The 15,012-nt window shown below is 39.3% G+C and overlaps 1 protein-coding gene across 1 annotated transcript in view; it reads right to left on the reverse strand.

The window, feature by feature from the left end:
- Window positions 1-6,622, reverse strand: part of TIPIN (TIMELESS interacting protein) — a 20,463-nt gene extending 13,841 nt beyond the window's left edge. Inside the window, exons 1-3 of the mRNA XM_034783047.1 lie at window positions 6,428-6,622; window positions 4,738-4,893; window positions 1,469-1,562 (exon numbers count right to left, since the gene is read on the reverse strand). Coding sequence (XP_034638938.1) covers window positions 1,469-1,562; window positions 4,738-4,870 — 227 coding nt within the window. The 5' untranslated portion in view covers window positions 4,871-4,893; window positions 6,428-6,622. The remainder of the gene's footprint in view (window positions 1-1,468; window positions 1,563-4,737; window positions 4,894-6,427) is intronic.
- Window positions 6,623-15,012: the final 8,390 nt, after the last annotated feature.

Below are 15,012 nucleotides of genomic sequence, written 5' to 3' on the forward strand. Positions count from 1 at the left end.
TTGAATAGGGATTGGGAGTGGCTGGCTCACTACAGAAGCAGCTTTTCCTCTCCTGGAATTGACACCTCCTCATCTATTATTGGGAGTGGACTACATCCACCCTGATTGAATTGGCCTTGTCAACACTGGTTCGCCACTTGTGAAGTAACTCCCTGCTCTCCATGTGTCTGTATATAATTCGGATGCACTATGCACTATGCATCCGAAGAAGTGAGGTTTTTACTCACGAAAGCTTATGCCCAAATAAATCTGTTAGTCTTTAAGGTGCCACCAGACTCTTTGTTGTTTTTGTAGATACAGACTAACACGGCTACCCCCTGATACTTTATCATGAAAGCGCAACTTACAAATGTAGATTATTTTTTTTTTTGGTTACATAACTGCACTCAAAAACAAAACAATGTAAAACTTCAGAGCCTACAAGTCCACTCAGTCCTACTTCTTGTTCAGCCAATTGCTAAGAGAAACAAATTTGTTTACATTTATGGGAGATAATGCTGCCCCCTTCTTATTTACAATGTCGCCTAAAAGTGAGAACAGACATTCGCATGGCACTTTTGTAGCCGGCATTGCAAGGTATTTACGTGAGATATGCTAAACACTCATATGCCTCAATCAGGATCAGGACCCACATTGTACAGTGCCTAATACGAACACGTAATAAGAAACAGTCCCAGCCTTAACAATTTACAGTCTATGTGGAAGAGAGAGGATGGCCACTGCTAGTATACAGATAACCAAAAGGTTAAAATTGAATGCTTCCAAGACACCAAACTATGATATCCTAGAATAACATTTAGTATACTTAAAAGACACATCTTCACAATATAGGGATTCATCTCTGTTTACTTTCTCACTTAAAAATCAGTTTTGCATGCAGAAGGAAATAGTTTTCTACTCCTTAACAATGCTGCCTAACTCCTACAAATATAATTTCAAGAGCAAGAATTTGTATATCTATAAAAATCAGATTTTACTGCACTTCACAAGACTGTGGATAACACCCGGAAAATATCAACAGTCTGAAGTCTCATTTTGAAGGATTTCCCAATTTAAAAGAAAAAAAAAAAAAAAAAAAAAAGTCAGAAGAAATGTTCCTAAGGCAGGCTGAAATTTGAAGTAATCTGGAGGGCGGACAAAAGATATTATACAGACAAAAATGCACTCTCATATACGGCACTTTACCAATAAAATAGTTTTCATGTCCCAAAGTGCTTACAATAAAAGTATGACTTAGGATAACAGCACTGTAAAATGAAGAACAAAAGGATGAGGTACATTCCGCAACAATAAGCTAAATATATTCATCTCTAACATCCACAACCTAAAACTTGGTAATGACCAAACGGGTAATGTAGAAACAGATAAACTCCCTAAATCAATTTCTGCCAGGCAGCCACCCAAAGATTATTATTTTTTTAAACACTGAAATCATCACCTGTACATAGGAACATTGTGCAACAAATACCTTTGAGCATCTAATTTCGGTATCGGCCTTTTAATTGCTTTCTGTGTAGACACAGTAGAATCCTTCGTTTGGGATGGTTTATTTCCATCTTGCTCTGACAAATAGAACACAACATACTATAAATCTATAATGCAATGATACCAACTATCATTACTCAAATTAATGTTTTATACATCTTTATGTTCTACTCATATCTCTCTGGCTCTACCAGTTATCAGTTTTCCTCTGAATGTTTACAGTGCACATTCTGTATATGTTACTGTGAATAACTGATCCTTGTATGTTCTCTCCTTCCCTTCCCCCCAAATCCACTTTATAAAAAAGTGTTTAAAAAGAAAAAGGAATATTCTTGATATCTTAAAAGAATGATCTTTTCTGGCAAATAAAAAAAAAACTATTTCCCATCTTAATGAAAAGCTCTACTTTTAAAATTTGTACCTTAGTTTGTTAATTGTAACCAACAATACATTGTGTGTGCTTTAACAGCAAAAATCAAGGCTATAAATTATAACTATGGTGTCAGGAGTCCTTCAGGATTTTTTGGGGCGGGGGAGAAGGGGGAGGAGCGAATGAGGTGGGGAAGAGTGGAAGAGTTAGCTCCAACAACAAAATAAGTCTAGTTACCCTAAGGCCTGATTGTGCAAAGATTTACACACGTGCTTAACTTTACACAATGCAGAACCCTATTTTCTTTAACAGTGCGTAAAGTTAAGCATGTATTAAGAGTAAGTCTTAAGTGCTCCCAGGATAAAGCCATGTGAAGGTGGTATCTAGTTAGGGAGACAAAACTTTCTCAAGTGCCCTAAGCCAGTGTTTCCCAAACTTGGGACACCGCTTGTGTAGGGAAAGCCCCTGGCGGGCCGGGCTGGTTTGTTTACCTGCCGCGGCGGTGGCCAGCACATCCCTCAGCCCGCGCCGCTCCCCGCAGCTCCCATTGGCCTGGAGCAGCGAACCACGGACAGTTGGAGCCGTGATCAGCTGGACCAGCGGACGTGGCAGGTAAACAAACCAGCCTGGCCCACCAGGGGCTTTCCCTACACAAGCGGCGTCCCAAGTTTGGGAAACACTGCCCTAAGCCAATGGTATTCAAACTTTTTTTATTTGCAGACCCGTAACAAATTTCGAATGGAGGTGTGGACCCTTTTGGAAATCTTAGGCATAGTCTGTAGACCCCTACTGCCCTAAACAGATGGTGATTAGTTCAAAACTGAATGAAAAGTAGGGATGCTGACCAGAGCTACCTGAATAATGGCCATGCCACTTACATTTTAGAGAGTTATAGTAGAATAACCAACAAAGTAATACTTTAAGGCAGATCCATGAACAAAAACCCGCTGATTTCAACAGGACTATGTGGTCATGGGGTCCATCCTTAACAGTTCTCATCACAAGACTAGGGTCAATGTTAATCAGATTTATTACAGTAATACTTAAGGGCCAACCAAGAACGGTGCCCCATTATTGTAGGCACTGTACAATCTGTACACAAATTCTTATATTACATGCTTTATTCTCTGAAGTTCAGAAAATTCAAGAGTTAGGAAACTCATTTTCACATATCAACGTTAGTGTGCTTATCCAAACCAAGCTATTCCTAATCAATAAGTGTTCTACTTTTATTCTAAAAAAAGATGTAAACCAAGAATCAAGGAATGCATACGTAAAATCTAATATTTGAGAAATCGAAATTTAATATTATTCATAGTCAAAGTATACCATCTTTATATATAACAACTATCCAGTCAACTTATTTGGCTATCAGATATTCAAGTCTTTCAAATTTTTAAAGGAAGAATAAACGAGCTACTATAATGAGTCAGACCATGGTCCATCTTGCCCAGTATCCTGTCTCTGACAGTGGCCCATACAAGAGCCTCAGGAGGCAGTTATGGAGTGATCCACCAATCTTCTGCTCTTGGCTTCTCGTGGTCAGATGTTTAGGGTTGCCCCAAACATGGGGTTGCATCCTGATCCTCTGGACTAATCGCCATTGATGGACCTATTCCTCATTAACTTATACAGTTCTTTTTTTTAACCCAGTTATACTTTTGGCCACAAATATCCCACAGCAATGAGTCCCAAAGATTATTTGTGTGAAAAAGTCCTTCCTCTTGTTTAATAGGTAGCAGGTTTAATACAATTTCTTAAAAGGTAAACAAAACTTCTCTATTCACTTTTTCAAAATCATGAATGGAGTGATAGGCCTCTAACATATCCCCATCCTTAGTCATCTCTTTATTAATCTGAACAGCCCATAATCATCTTTGTTGCCCTTCTCTGACCTTTTCTAGTTCCACTGTATACTTTTTGAGATGGGGCAACTAGAATTGGACTGTATTCAAGATGTGGGTACACTAGAGATTTATATAGTGGCATTATGATGTTTTGTTTTATTTTCTAACGATTTCCTAATAGTTTCTAACATACTGTTAGTCTTTTTGACCATTGCTGTGCACTGAGCAGAAGTTTTCAGAGAAATATCCATGGTGGCTCCAAGATCTCTTTTTTGGATTCTAACAGCTAATTTAGAATCCACCATTATATTTGTACAATTGGGATTATTTTTTCAAATGTGCTTCACTTTGCACTTATCAGCATAGAATTTTATCTGCCATTTTGTTTGTTGTCACCCAGTTTTGTGAGTTGCCCCGTAATGCCTCACACTCTGCTTTGGACTTAACTATCCTGATTATTTTTGTATCATATGCAAGCTTTGCTACTTCCCTGTTCACCCCTTTAAAATTAAAATATATCCTGAAATACTTGATATGGATTAAGAAAAATCCTATTATTATTACAACCTGTTATGCTTAGCACACTTATTCGGTGGAATGTTACAACTCCTGTTCCATTCAAAAAAAGTAGCACTTTGCAATGTGTGTAAGTATTTTATTTCTGATAATCTGAAGCAAGTGATGTTCACTGACTATTTTGTTTCAGTGTTGTAGTATTCATTCCTTTTCATTGATATTACAAGAATATAGATTTTTTTCAGAATAAAAAAAAAAGTATATTGAAAGACCTATTTTGTTTTACAGATATTTTGATGGGGTGGGTACAATATAGAAAATGTTTCCTTCCCCTGCAAGGTTTATCATGCACAATCACGTCCAATTTTAATTTACAGAAGCAAGAGAAAAAAATTCCAATCAATTTTAGATAACTAGAATTTTATAAACCAATTTAACAGAATATGACACTAACATCACAGTTTCATAGTATTTCAATATATATGTAATACAGATTCTTTAGTTCTAGAAGATATTCACCTTCATTGGTGAGGGCTCCTTCAACATCATCTCTCCCTGTGGAGGAAGGAGGTGGAAGAGGTGGAAATGTTTCATCTTCTGTATCATCATACTCAGGAAGATCAAACAAGTTGTTTGCTAATGGATCTATCATCTTCACAGTTAAGCTTTTTCCCCTAAAGAAGAAGATATTAAAAAGATGCACATCTTTTGTCTGAAGATACCTGCATTTTATGAATAATATGTTTGCCAGTTAACATGAGGGATACAAAATATTAATTAGTCCAGGAGATTAAAAGGATGGAATACTTACACAGATAATGAAACTGTTTAGTCAATTTATGGGACATAGACAGGAGGGCTGGTCAAAAATTGTCCATCAAAACAGTTTGACAAAAATATTGGGTTGTTAACTAAACCATTTTATGACATGTGTCTGCTTTCCATGGAAAACACTGACTTTGTCAAAAAACAAAAACACTCTGGGGTAATTTTGATGGGGGGGGGGGAGGGGAAGGAGAGAATAATATCCAACCAGCTCTAACATAAATCTTTGTGCTTCAAAGTATAGTATAACCACAAATTAACTGAGTTAGAATAAAACCTTCCCCTGTCGCCAAGCTATTCCATAATGACCCATTATGAGAGAGATGGGGAACCTACAGCCCGCGGGCCGGAAGCCCCGAACCTCGGCTTGCCCTACTGCGGGGGAAGCTGGGATTGCCAGGCCGTTAAAAGTCCGGTCGGCTCCGCACAGCCCCCAGAAGCGGATGGCATGTCCCTGCAGCCCCTAGGAGCAGGAGTGATCAGGGAAGCTCTGAAGGCTGCCCTCAGCGCCAACTCCGCAGCTGTGGGGGTGCACCACGCAGAGCCTCTTGGTTGTGCCTCTGCCTAGGACATGGCGGCCGCTTCTGGGAGCAGTGAGGTGCTCCGGCAGGCAGAGAGCTTGCCTTAGTCCTGCTGCCAACCAGGAGCCACCTGAGGTAAGCGCCACCCGGCTGGAGCTCGCACCCTGAACCCCCTCCCACACTCTAACTTCCTCCTAGACCCCACACCCAGCACCCCCACCGGTAGGAACCCCCTCCCTAACTCCCTCCCAGAGCCCTCACCCTAAACCTCCTCCCTCACCCCAATCCCCTGCCCCAGCCGTGAGCCCGCACCCCAAACCCCTCGGCCCCAGCCCCACCTAGGGTGACCAGACAGCAAGTGTGAAAAATCGGGTGGGGGGTATATGGAGCCTATATAAGAAAAAGACCCAAAAATTGGGACTGTCCCTATAAAATTAGGACATCTGGTCACCCTAGCCCCATCCCAGAGCCCACACCCAAACCCCTGCCCCAGCCAGGAGTCCCCTCCCACACCCTGAACCCCTCATTTCTGCCCCCCCCCCCCCCCCGAGTTTAGGGGAAGGCCCCAGTCTCTACACCACCGCCCGGGCTGGGTGTGGCGCCTGCTACTGATTTTTTTCTGTGGGTCGGGGGCCCTGATAGAAAAAAAGGTTCCCCACTCCTGCATTATGAGGATTTTAGTGCTTTCCTCTGAAGCAGTTGGTCCAATGCTAGAAACTGGTTGGACAGGCCGTCAGCTTGACCCACTCTGGCAGTTCCTAGTGTCCCCAACACTAGAGAGAGAAATAGTTAGCCTCCGATCTCCTTCAGTCCCCGAGGCGACCCAGCTGGGCAATGGGGAGCGAGGGAAAGGCGCTCTGTACCTCAGGGCCGGCCCCAGCCTCAGCCTCGCACGGGCCCCTCCTCCGCGTCCCGGCGGCTGGAAGGCAACTGCAGCGCGCCCGCCGCTCGCATGCTCCCGCTCCCCGACAGGCCATTCACCCGGCTGGAGGAGTAACGAGGAGAGACCGCGAGAACACGGTCCTGCGCGCGACCTCTGCCCTTCCCGTCAAAGCTTAGCGCGCCTCCCGCCCTCAGTGATGAAATCTCGCGAGCGTTCCAAAACACCGCGCGCGACGCGCTCTCGCACCGCCCCTTTGTGCTTAGGCCTCTCTTGGCGCCAAAAATCCCAACCCAACGGCCTGGCTCGCTCGGTTTGAGGGTCTTGGCGCGTGGACCACGGCGGCTTCTCCCTCAGCTCTGCTCAGTCACTAACTCCCTCCACAACAATTCCTCTTTTTGAATGACGCCTCACCTTAGCATTGTGTTGTGCTTGGAGACCCCTTATAGTCCGGAGTTATTCATTAAGAATCCCTAATTGATCAGTTAATTCAGTAATTAAGGCTGATGGAACCAAATTAAGTAGGGTTAGGGTGACCAGAGGTCCTGATTTTATAGGGACAGTCCCCATTTTTGGGTCTTTTTCTTATATAGGCTCCTATTACCCCCCACCCCCGTCCTGATTTTTCACACTTCTTGTCTGGTTACCCTAAGTTGGGTTGCGACCTGGCACATTAATCATTAGATGGCTCCCCCCAGAATGTTTGACAGGACCCTGTCAAGGGCATGACTCTGCTGGGCACCGCTGCCCTAGAGCAGCCAGGGGAATGGCCCACTTGCCTGGGCTTAGTTCTCTGAAGTTCTGCAGTCTACAACAAAGGGTCGTATGGAATTACCTGTGTCTGCGAAGTTTGATGCCAAATGGGGGAGGTGCATAAATCAGAAGCTAAGGATGGCTCAATTTTACAGTATTGCCAACCCCAAGCATTCAAAAATTAAAAGTCAAGTCTGCCAAAGATCATTAGCTTTGTTCCGTAATACACCATGAGCTCTTTTTATTCTCCTTCTGGGTTTTGAGCCTTTTGGTCAGTCTCAGGTCTTGGTTCCATGCATTTTCCATAAGTTGAGGGCTAGGAATCCGCCCTCCCCGCAAAAAAAATTATCATATAACGACATGCTTCCAGCACTTGGGGCTTTAAGGAATACATAAGTTGCTGTGAGAGTTAACAACACTGCATCAAATATGATACAATATAATTGAGCTACACTTAAAAAAATAGGATTGAGGTTTTATCATATAGTTTACCATGGGCTGCCTATATTGCCAGAATCACAAATAAAAAGTCACTTTTCAGTAGGTCTCAGAAATGTAAATTGCAAGTGAAAAAATCATTTTCTAGTCTGTCTTTCATATTTCCACACAAATATGAGATAAATCTTGACAATACATTTATCTGATAATTTATTTTATTCTTAATATGACAAGTAAAACAACTCACTTTTCAATGAAGCAAAATAACATTTCTATCAGTTAAAAACTAATTTTACATCTGATACTGTAAAACTATTTCATCACCAACTGCAGGAACATAATATATAGGTAAGAATGTATGCAAAATACTAAGCAGACTATTTGTTTAGTAGCTGTTTGAAACTATTAAAAGTCATACATGTTTGTCAGCATTCCTGTTTGCATTTATTTCTCTGCTTTCTAGATGTGTCAAATCTCTTTCATTTACTGCAGCTCACTAGTTTGAAAAGAAATATAGCCAAAGAAATATTAATAGTAACATGGCAAGTGTTGTGCTTACCAATCAAAATACATAACACGCTTTACATAAAAATGTGTACATATATAATAACTAATTCACATTTAATGTTGGTTTCAATAATGACATGTGAAAGGAAGCATAATTACAGAAAATAAAAATTTCATAAGCCATAGCAACACTGCTCTTTGTACTACAAATTAATAAATAAAAATAACAACAACATCCCTATTTACACATTAACAGAAAATCTCCACAAAAGAGGGAATCACATGAATAATTTATATGTGGTGGGTGAAATGTGAATACATTGTTGATTCAAAAGTGTTACTGTGTTGTATCTTTTTCTTGAGGTTTTCTTCAATTTGTATTGTTGCCTAAGAATTAATTGGTTTTGGATTACTTAGGCTCTGCTAATTAAGGGGTATATCTTTGATTGTGCCAAAGGTGGAAAAATTGTTTTTCCAGCCATTTGCTTTTAAGTAATGTGAGGATATCTTGATTTATTCAGAGCCTTGTCTACACTAGAAAACATTTATAATAATTTCTCGTAGTTCCTAATACTGATACAGCTGTATGAGGTTAGCAACACCAGTATCCCTAACAGACAGCTCCTTGGTATTGGGAGCTGTTTTCAGTACCATATTAATAGTGTTCCCTGTTTTCAGTCTTTACCAATTTCTAGCGATAAATTATCAGGTTTTTTATTAAAGGATTCAATTTTTACTGATTTACATCTGTTTATTAATCCACTTAGTATTTTTTGGGTACTTTTTGGGTACTTATTTTTGTTAAATACTAATGCTTTACGTGATTGTTCTGTCCTGCAGCTCCGAAATTGAAGCAGTTTCACAGAAAAACACACAACACATATATGGTGGTGGTTGGAAAAATCAAACAGTGTTAATATCGTGTTATGCTGCTCACCTATTTCTTTGCATCCATTTAGTGCAGCGCTGAATTTAATCAATCATGGGGTGAAAATGCAAATTTGTGTCTGAATGCCCGTAAGAAAATCCCAGTGTAGGCAAAGCAGTTGTTTTCACATATATTAGCTAGTGAAGTAAACCCAGATTCCTTGCTAGCAGTTACCTTGACCTGCTCATGCATGTAAAACTATAAACTGCCATTTCCACACTAGGATTATACCAAGCGTTAGTTACCACATTAGCTTACACATGGTTAAAAACTACCTTTTTACATAGTGTGGAAAATGCCCTCAGGTTTCTGGGCAGATTTGATAGCATGGTCTGGTACAACTTGGTGCATATTTTATTGTCTTATTAACCTTTCTCCACAGAAATCATAATATGGCCCTTTGTTTACCTTGGTTATTAAAACAGGTAGCAGGGACACCTGCCAGCACACTCTATTTTGGAGGCATAGTCCTTACTTTCATTAATGTCCATTTTCTATACATGCCCTATTTATATATTTTTTTAAATATTGGCAAACCCGCCCATTTCTGTTTTGGCTTTTTTAAAGAGTTCTCATATACTTCTATCATAAACATTTTCTTCAAACTCAATCATTTTTCCTACATGTTAACGGTTTATTTTTAAAAAACAAGATGCATATATGAAAAAGATATCAAAAATTTATATAATTTTAGTTTATGTTTTAAGAAAAAATGCATTTTAAAATCTGTTGGAGTTTTTTCAGAAAGGGTTAGCAGATTTGGAGCCAATTCCGATCTCAGTTACACTGATGTAATTTGATTAATTATAGTCTAAGTAGTCTGAGAGTCACTTTGTGGTGCTAGATTCTGCTCTCAACAGATTGCTGTAAATCTGGAGCAACTCTTCTGAAGATAGATTAGTGTAATTCAGAGTGGAATCTAGTCTACTGTATGTCCAACAGAATTTAAAGTTTCAGTGACTTTTAGCACTAGGCCTAACAGACTGGTTTAGCTAAATATTTTTGCTAATTACTTGACTATTGACATCTTGGTACATTAGAGACCAGTTCTTCAAACCTTTAATCCCATGAGCACTTTTATGCTAGTAATTCCACAGAAATGTGGAATTATGTATCTGCGTGAAGATTTACAGGACTGGACCCTCATTTATTGCATTTTTGAATGTCATTAACAAGTAAGAGTTAATAAATTGGTCTTGTTCCTGTAATGAGATCAAGGCAGAGTCCTATTGCCTTAAATGAGACTCTGTGCAAAAATAATGGTCAGCCTGTGCAGATCAGATTGCAGAATCTGGGCCATTGTTTTTAATAACTTGATATCTACATGCCATAATATTATTTTAATTTGTATATTCAGTCAATTCAGAATATATATTTATTTGTAACGCAAAGTGGCATATTATAGGCCTTAAAAGATATAGGGTTAATAAAACACATTTTCCTATTGCTTTACAATATTTCAGATTTGTGTTTGCAGTATAAGTATAGATTTTACCACAGGAGGGAGCTGTCTCTTAATCAGATATTATCAGTTACTTGGGGCTGGGGAAAAGCTATATGTTTGATGATCAGACCTGTGAAAATAAGATACTTTTACCTTTTGTAATTTAAAAGGGATAGGTAGCTAGGAGTGATATAATAAATTATTTTGTTATACAAAAACAAACAACATTGAAGGGAGAAAGTAATTCAAACACTAGGAGAAATTCTGCATCTGACAGGAAAAAATATTTCCTCGTTGAACAATTAATTTTTTTAAATCACCTTAATAAGCCAGGTGATTCTAGAGAAGACGAAAGAAAAGAACTCCAGTGGAGAAAAAAAGCAGCAGACTTTTAAAGTCCCATTGGCAAATTTGTGGGACCATAATTAGGGCAGGCAGTCACTACAATTGCATGTGCAATAGCAGTATTTGTGTATACAATCAACAAGTTAGATATCTAAGTGGTCTGAAATTATCATAATTGACATCAGTGGTTACTTGCACATGTAATTGGATTTGCACAGTTAAAAAGAACTAGCTAATTGTAAAGTCATTTTTGGTGCTTGGTGAACAAGTAGTTTTTGATATTCAGTGCATATTGAAGAATAATTCAAAGATTTAGACAAAATAAGACTGTGTTAAAACAATACATTTTCATAAGCAAATGTAAAGTGGAATAAATGGCTGCTGTAGAGAGAAGCTCTGGAGGATAAGAAAAAGGATTTGGAAAATAAAATGATGGCTCATGTATTATCAGAAGAAAAAGACACCCTGAAATGGAGGTGCTCCTAGAAACTAAGAGCTATTTTCTGGTTATATGAAAAAATAGGTTGAATAACAAAAGAAAAGCTAACAGTCACAGTGAGAAATGGCTACATCAATTTCTTGTGACAGATAAATCCACTTCTATTCTAGAGAGAATTCTGTCAAATGGGTTATCGATGGTAAGCATATCTCATTCATGTTGAGGAGTAGTACATCTAGATCAAGAAGGGCCTGTGAGTCAGGACACTTGTCTTGAATTCTATTCCTGGCTAGGGCAAGTTATTTCACCTTTTGTGCCTTTGTTTCTCTATGTGTAAAAGAGGGGCCTGCTTCACCCAGGCCTTGGCTTTACTAAGAAAAAAAGTAAGCTTTTAACATGTTAGTTAACATGTAAAATCCTAGTGTAGCCAAGACAAGTTGTAATTTTAACATTTTAGTTGGTTGAGATAAACCCTATGCTCCCCACAGGGGTTTACCTCAACCAGCTAACACTTGTTAACACTAAAACTGGCTTGTCTACATTAGGATCCAGATCCTCAGCTGGTGTAAATTGACATAGCTCCATTCCTTGGCTTCAATGGTTCTGTGCCAATTTACACCAGCTAAAGATCAGGGCTAGGCTTTTAACATGTTAGTTAGCATGCATTAGCTAACTAAAGTGTCAAAATATACCTTTTTTCCTAGTGTAGACAGGGCCTAAAAGACACATGAGGTTGAGATAATGTCAGAGTGAACATCCTCTGGCCCACTCACCAGTTGCATAGCTCAAATGACATACAGACAGTGATCTATAACAAAGGGGTATATTCAGTAGCTTGCCTCACACAGAAATATCTCTGTATGAAGGGTTGTCAGAGAATTACTGAAAAGATGCATAATTGCTTATAGTGACAGTCAGCTTGAGATGTTTTAAAAATGATTATTTTCAGTTTTCTGGTAGGGCACCCTTTAAATATTATATCCTGAATTTTAAAAATAAAAATTCTTTTACAAAGTTGTAATAGTTTTTCTGCTTCTTTATTGATGTTTAAAGAGGTCTTTTGTGCTAATAGAAAAGCAAATAAAATGCTGGAAAAAAAGATGCAGCATTCAATTTGAAGCAGAATAATTTTCTTGATAATTAATACCTTTTAGATTGGCAAATCATTGCATGAATTATCTCCTAAAATTGTATTCATGCTATAATTAAAAGTTACTTATTTGTTTTGTGTAGCATTTTGTTTCTGTTGATATGAGTGCATCTGGAGTGATGGAATGTGAACTCTGCTATTAGCTTTTACAATAAATGTGTTATAAATATCACTGAAGAGTGTGTGTAAGGGTAGTGAACACACTCAACAGCCATGGTGATTTCAGTGCTAAGATTCAAGATAGTATTTATTATCTACAGACGCTCCCTGACTTCACAAGCGTTCCATTCTGGAACACCTTGCATAACTCGAATTTTGTGTAAGTCGGAAACGTATACCTGACCATTACACAAAACAAACAGACAAACCAAAACTATTTCTAACTTACGGAACTTTTTCCGTAAGTGCAGATTTGAATAAGTCGGGTTTGTGTAACCTGGGGGGTGTCTGTATAGTAAAAGAATGCTTTAGAGACTGACATCCTAAAAATACTGGCAGATAGAACCCATTTACGTATAGTCAAAAAGATGTGTTAACTGGATCCCACAGTACAGTGTGTTAGCCTTAAGGCTTTACCTCATTTATTAAGAAAAAACACTGAAATTCTTTTCAAAGCCTACAGCATAGTTAGTGATCAGTCTTAGAAGAAAATGTGCTACTGGGAGGGTCTGATCCAAAGCCCATTGAAGTCAATGGAAAGATTTCATTGTCCTAAGACAGTATCCGTTTTTCAAAATTAAACTGTTATTGAAATAGATACTGTATTTCATAAGTTCTTTGGATTGCTCACCTTATAATTAATGAAAGTAGATTTGGGCATTGAATCCAGGGGCTCAATTGTGAGCCTTTCTGTGCACTGGCACAGAGGGGCAAAGGCGAATAATGGATGAAACAGGTATCTGTCCCACACAGGCCACCTATGTCTCTGGAGTCTGTGTGGGGTGGGGAAAGAGCAGCCGTTGCCTGGATGCAGTGGCATCAGTGGCGTTGGAACAGTTTTTATAGTGGGGGTGCTGAACGCCATTGAACAAAACTGTAAACCCTGTATATGATGGAAAACACTTTAAGCCAGGGGGTGCTGCTACATGCCCAGCGCCCCTAGTTCTAGGACCCCTGAATGGCATCCACAGCCATGTTCACATTAAGTATAATTGGCAGGGGTGCCAATTGGGGGCAGGCTGCCTGGGGAGGCAAAAGGATCACTTTACCCCAGGCTCCTCATTTGAGAGGGCCCCCAAACCAAGGGGCATTGCCACCTGGCATGTGGGGTTGCAGCACCCACTCATCTTTGACTGGTGGCCCCTCTGTCAAGGATCTGCTGGGCCAAATCTGAGTGGTGCTGCGACCTCACCTCCCAGGTCGCAACATGACTCACTGAAATGTGTTCTAGCAGCCCCTCCAACACATTCAGTTGTGCATACCATATGGAAAATTCCTGGGGCGCCCTTGTCTGGCTTCTCCTCCTTTGGCTCAAGGGGGCAAGGAGTTGGTGGCCAGGAGCTGGCCACTGCCCTGGAGCTACCACAGAGGGCGAAGTAGTCTTCACCAGCAAAAGGGCTGGTACAGATTACCTCCCTGCTTTGGAACAAAGGTGAATCAGGAATTAGGAGTTAGGAATTATTGGCCTGGTCTACGTTTAAAAGGGAGGTCAACATAGCTATGTCAGTACGGTATGTGGAAAAAACACCCTCCGGAGTGCTGTAGCTATGCTGATCTAACCCCCAGTGTAGGTACAGATCTGTCAATCGAAGAATACTACTGTCCAGGTAGAAATACGGTTCTTTATGCATCATGACCTCGCAATAACCATACATGCGACATCACACAATGCGGAGCAAAATGGCAACCTCTGCATACTAGGGATTGCTGCAACCCTATCTGCTGGTGATGCAACCCACAGTTTGGGAACAACTGGTTTAAGCTTTAAAGCTATTAAAAGAAGTAATGTGAGGCTAAATTTTGAGATTCCTAATATATCTGGCTTTGAATGATTTTTTCTATAAATTATACTCTCTCAATCTATTCTTGTTTTTCTAGAGCAACATACCGCAGAACACTATTGAATAGATAACACTATCTTGGTTATGCCTTTATGTTCACTATAATGATGTCTTAAAACAAACAAACAGAATTTTGAAAACAAATACCGTGAAAGTTAAATTATGGCAGCTCTGCATTAACCACAAGAGTTTCAAGAACACATAATGATTAGAACTATCAGTGCATTAAAACTGTTCATTCATTTGAAATTAAATATGTCCTCATATTTAAACTTAAGAACTTTTTATACATATAAAACATCACTTGTACACAAATAATAAAGATTGTAACTTTCATTTAGTGCAAATTCTCATTGAGTGTATTTATTCAATATAGTTAAAGCAATGTACTAATAACAGCAATCTTTGTATCTGGTCTTCATGCCCATTTTCATATTTATAATGAGTTACTTTCTAATTGTATTCGTATGGTTTTATTTTTATGTCAAATATTTATGTGGAGCAAACATTAATACCCAAATTCAAGCTAATGTTTTAATTATAAATACAATAGTTTAAATATAA

Source organism: Trachemys scripta, chromosome 10 (assembly GCF_013100865.1).
Source record: "Trachemys scripta elegans isolate TJP31775 chromosome 10, CAS_Tse_1.0, whole genome shotgun sequence".
NCBI lineage: Eukaryota > Metazoa > Chordata > Testudines > Emydidae > Trachemys > Trachemys scripta.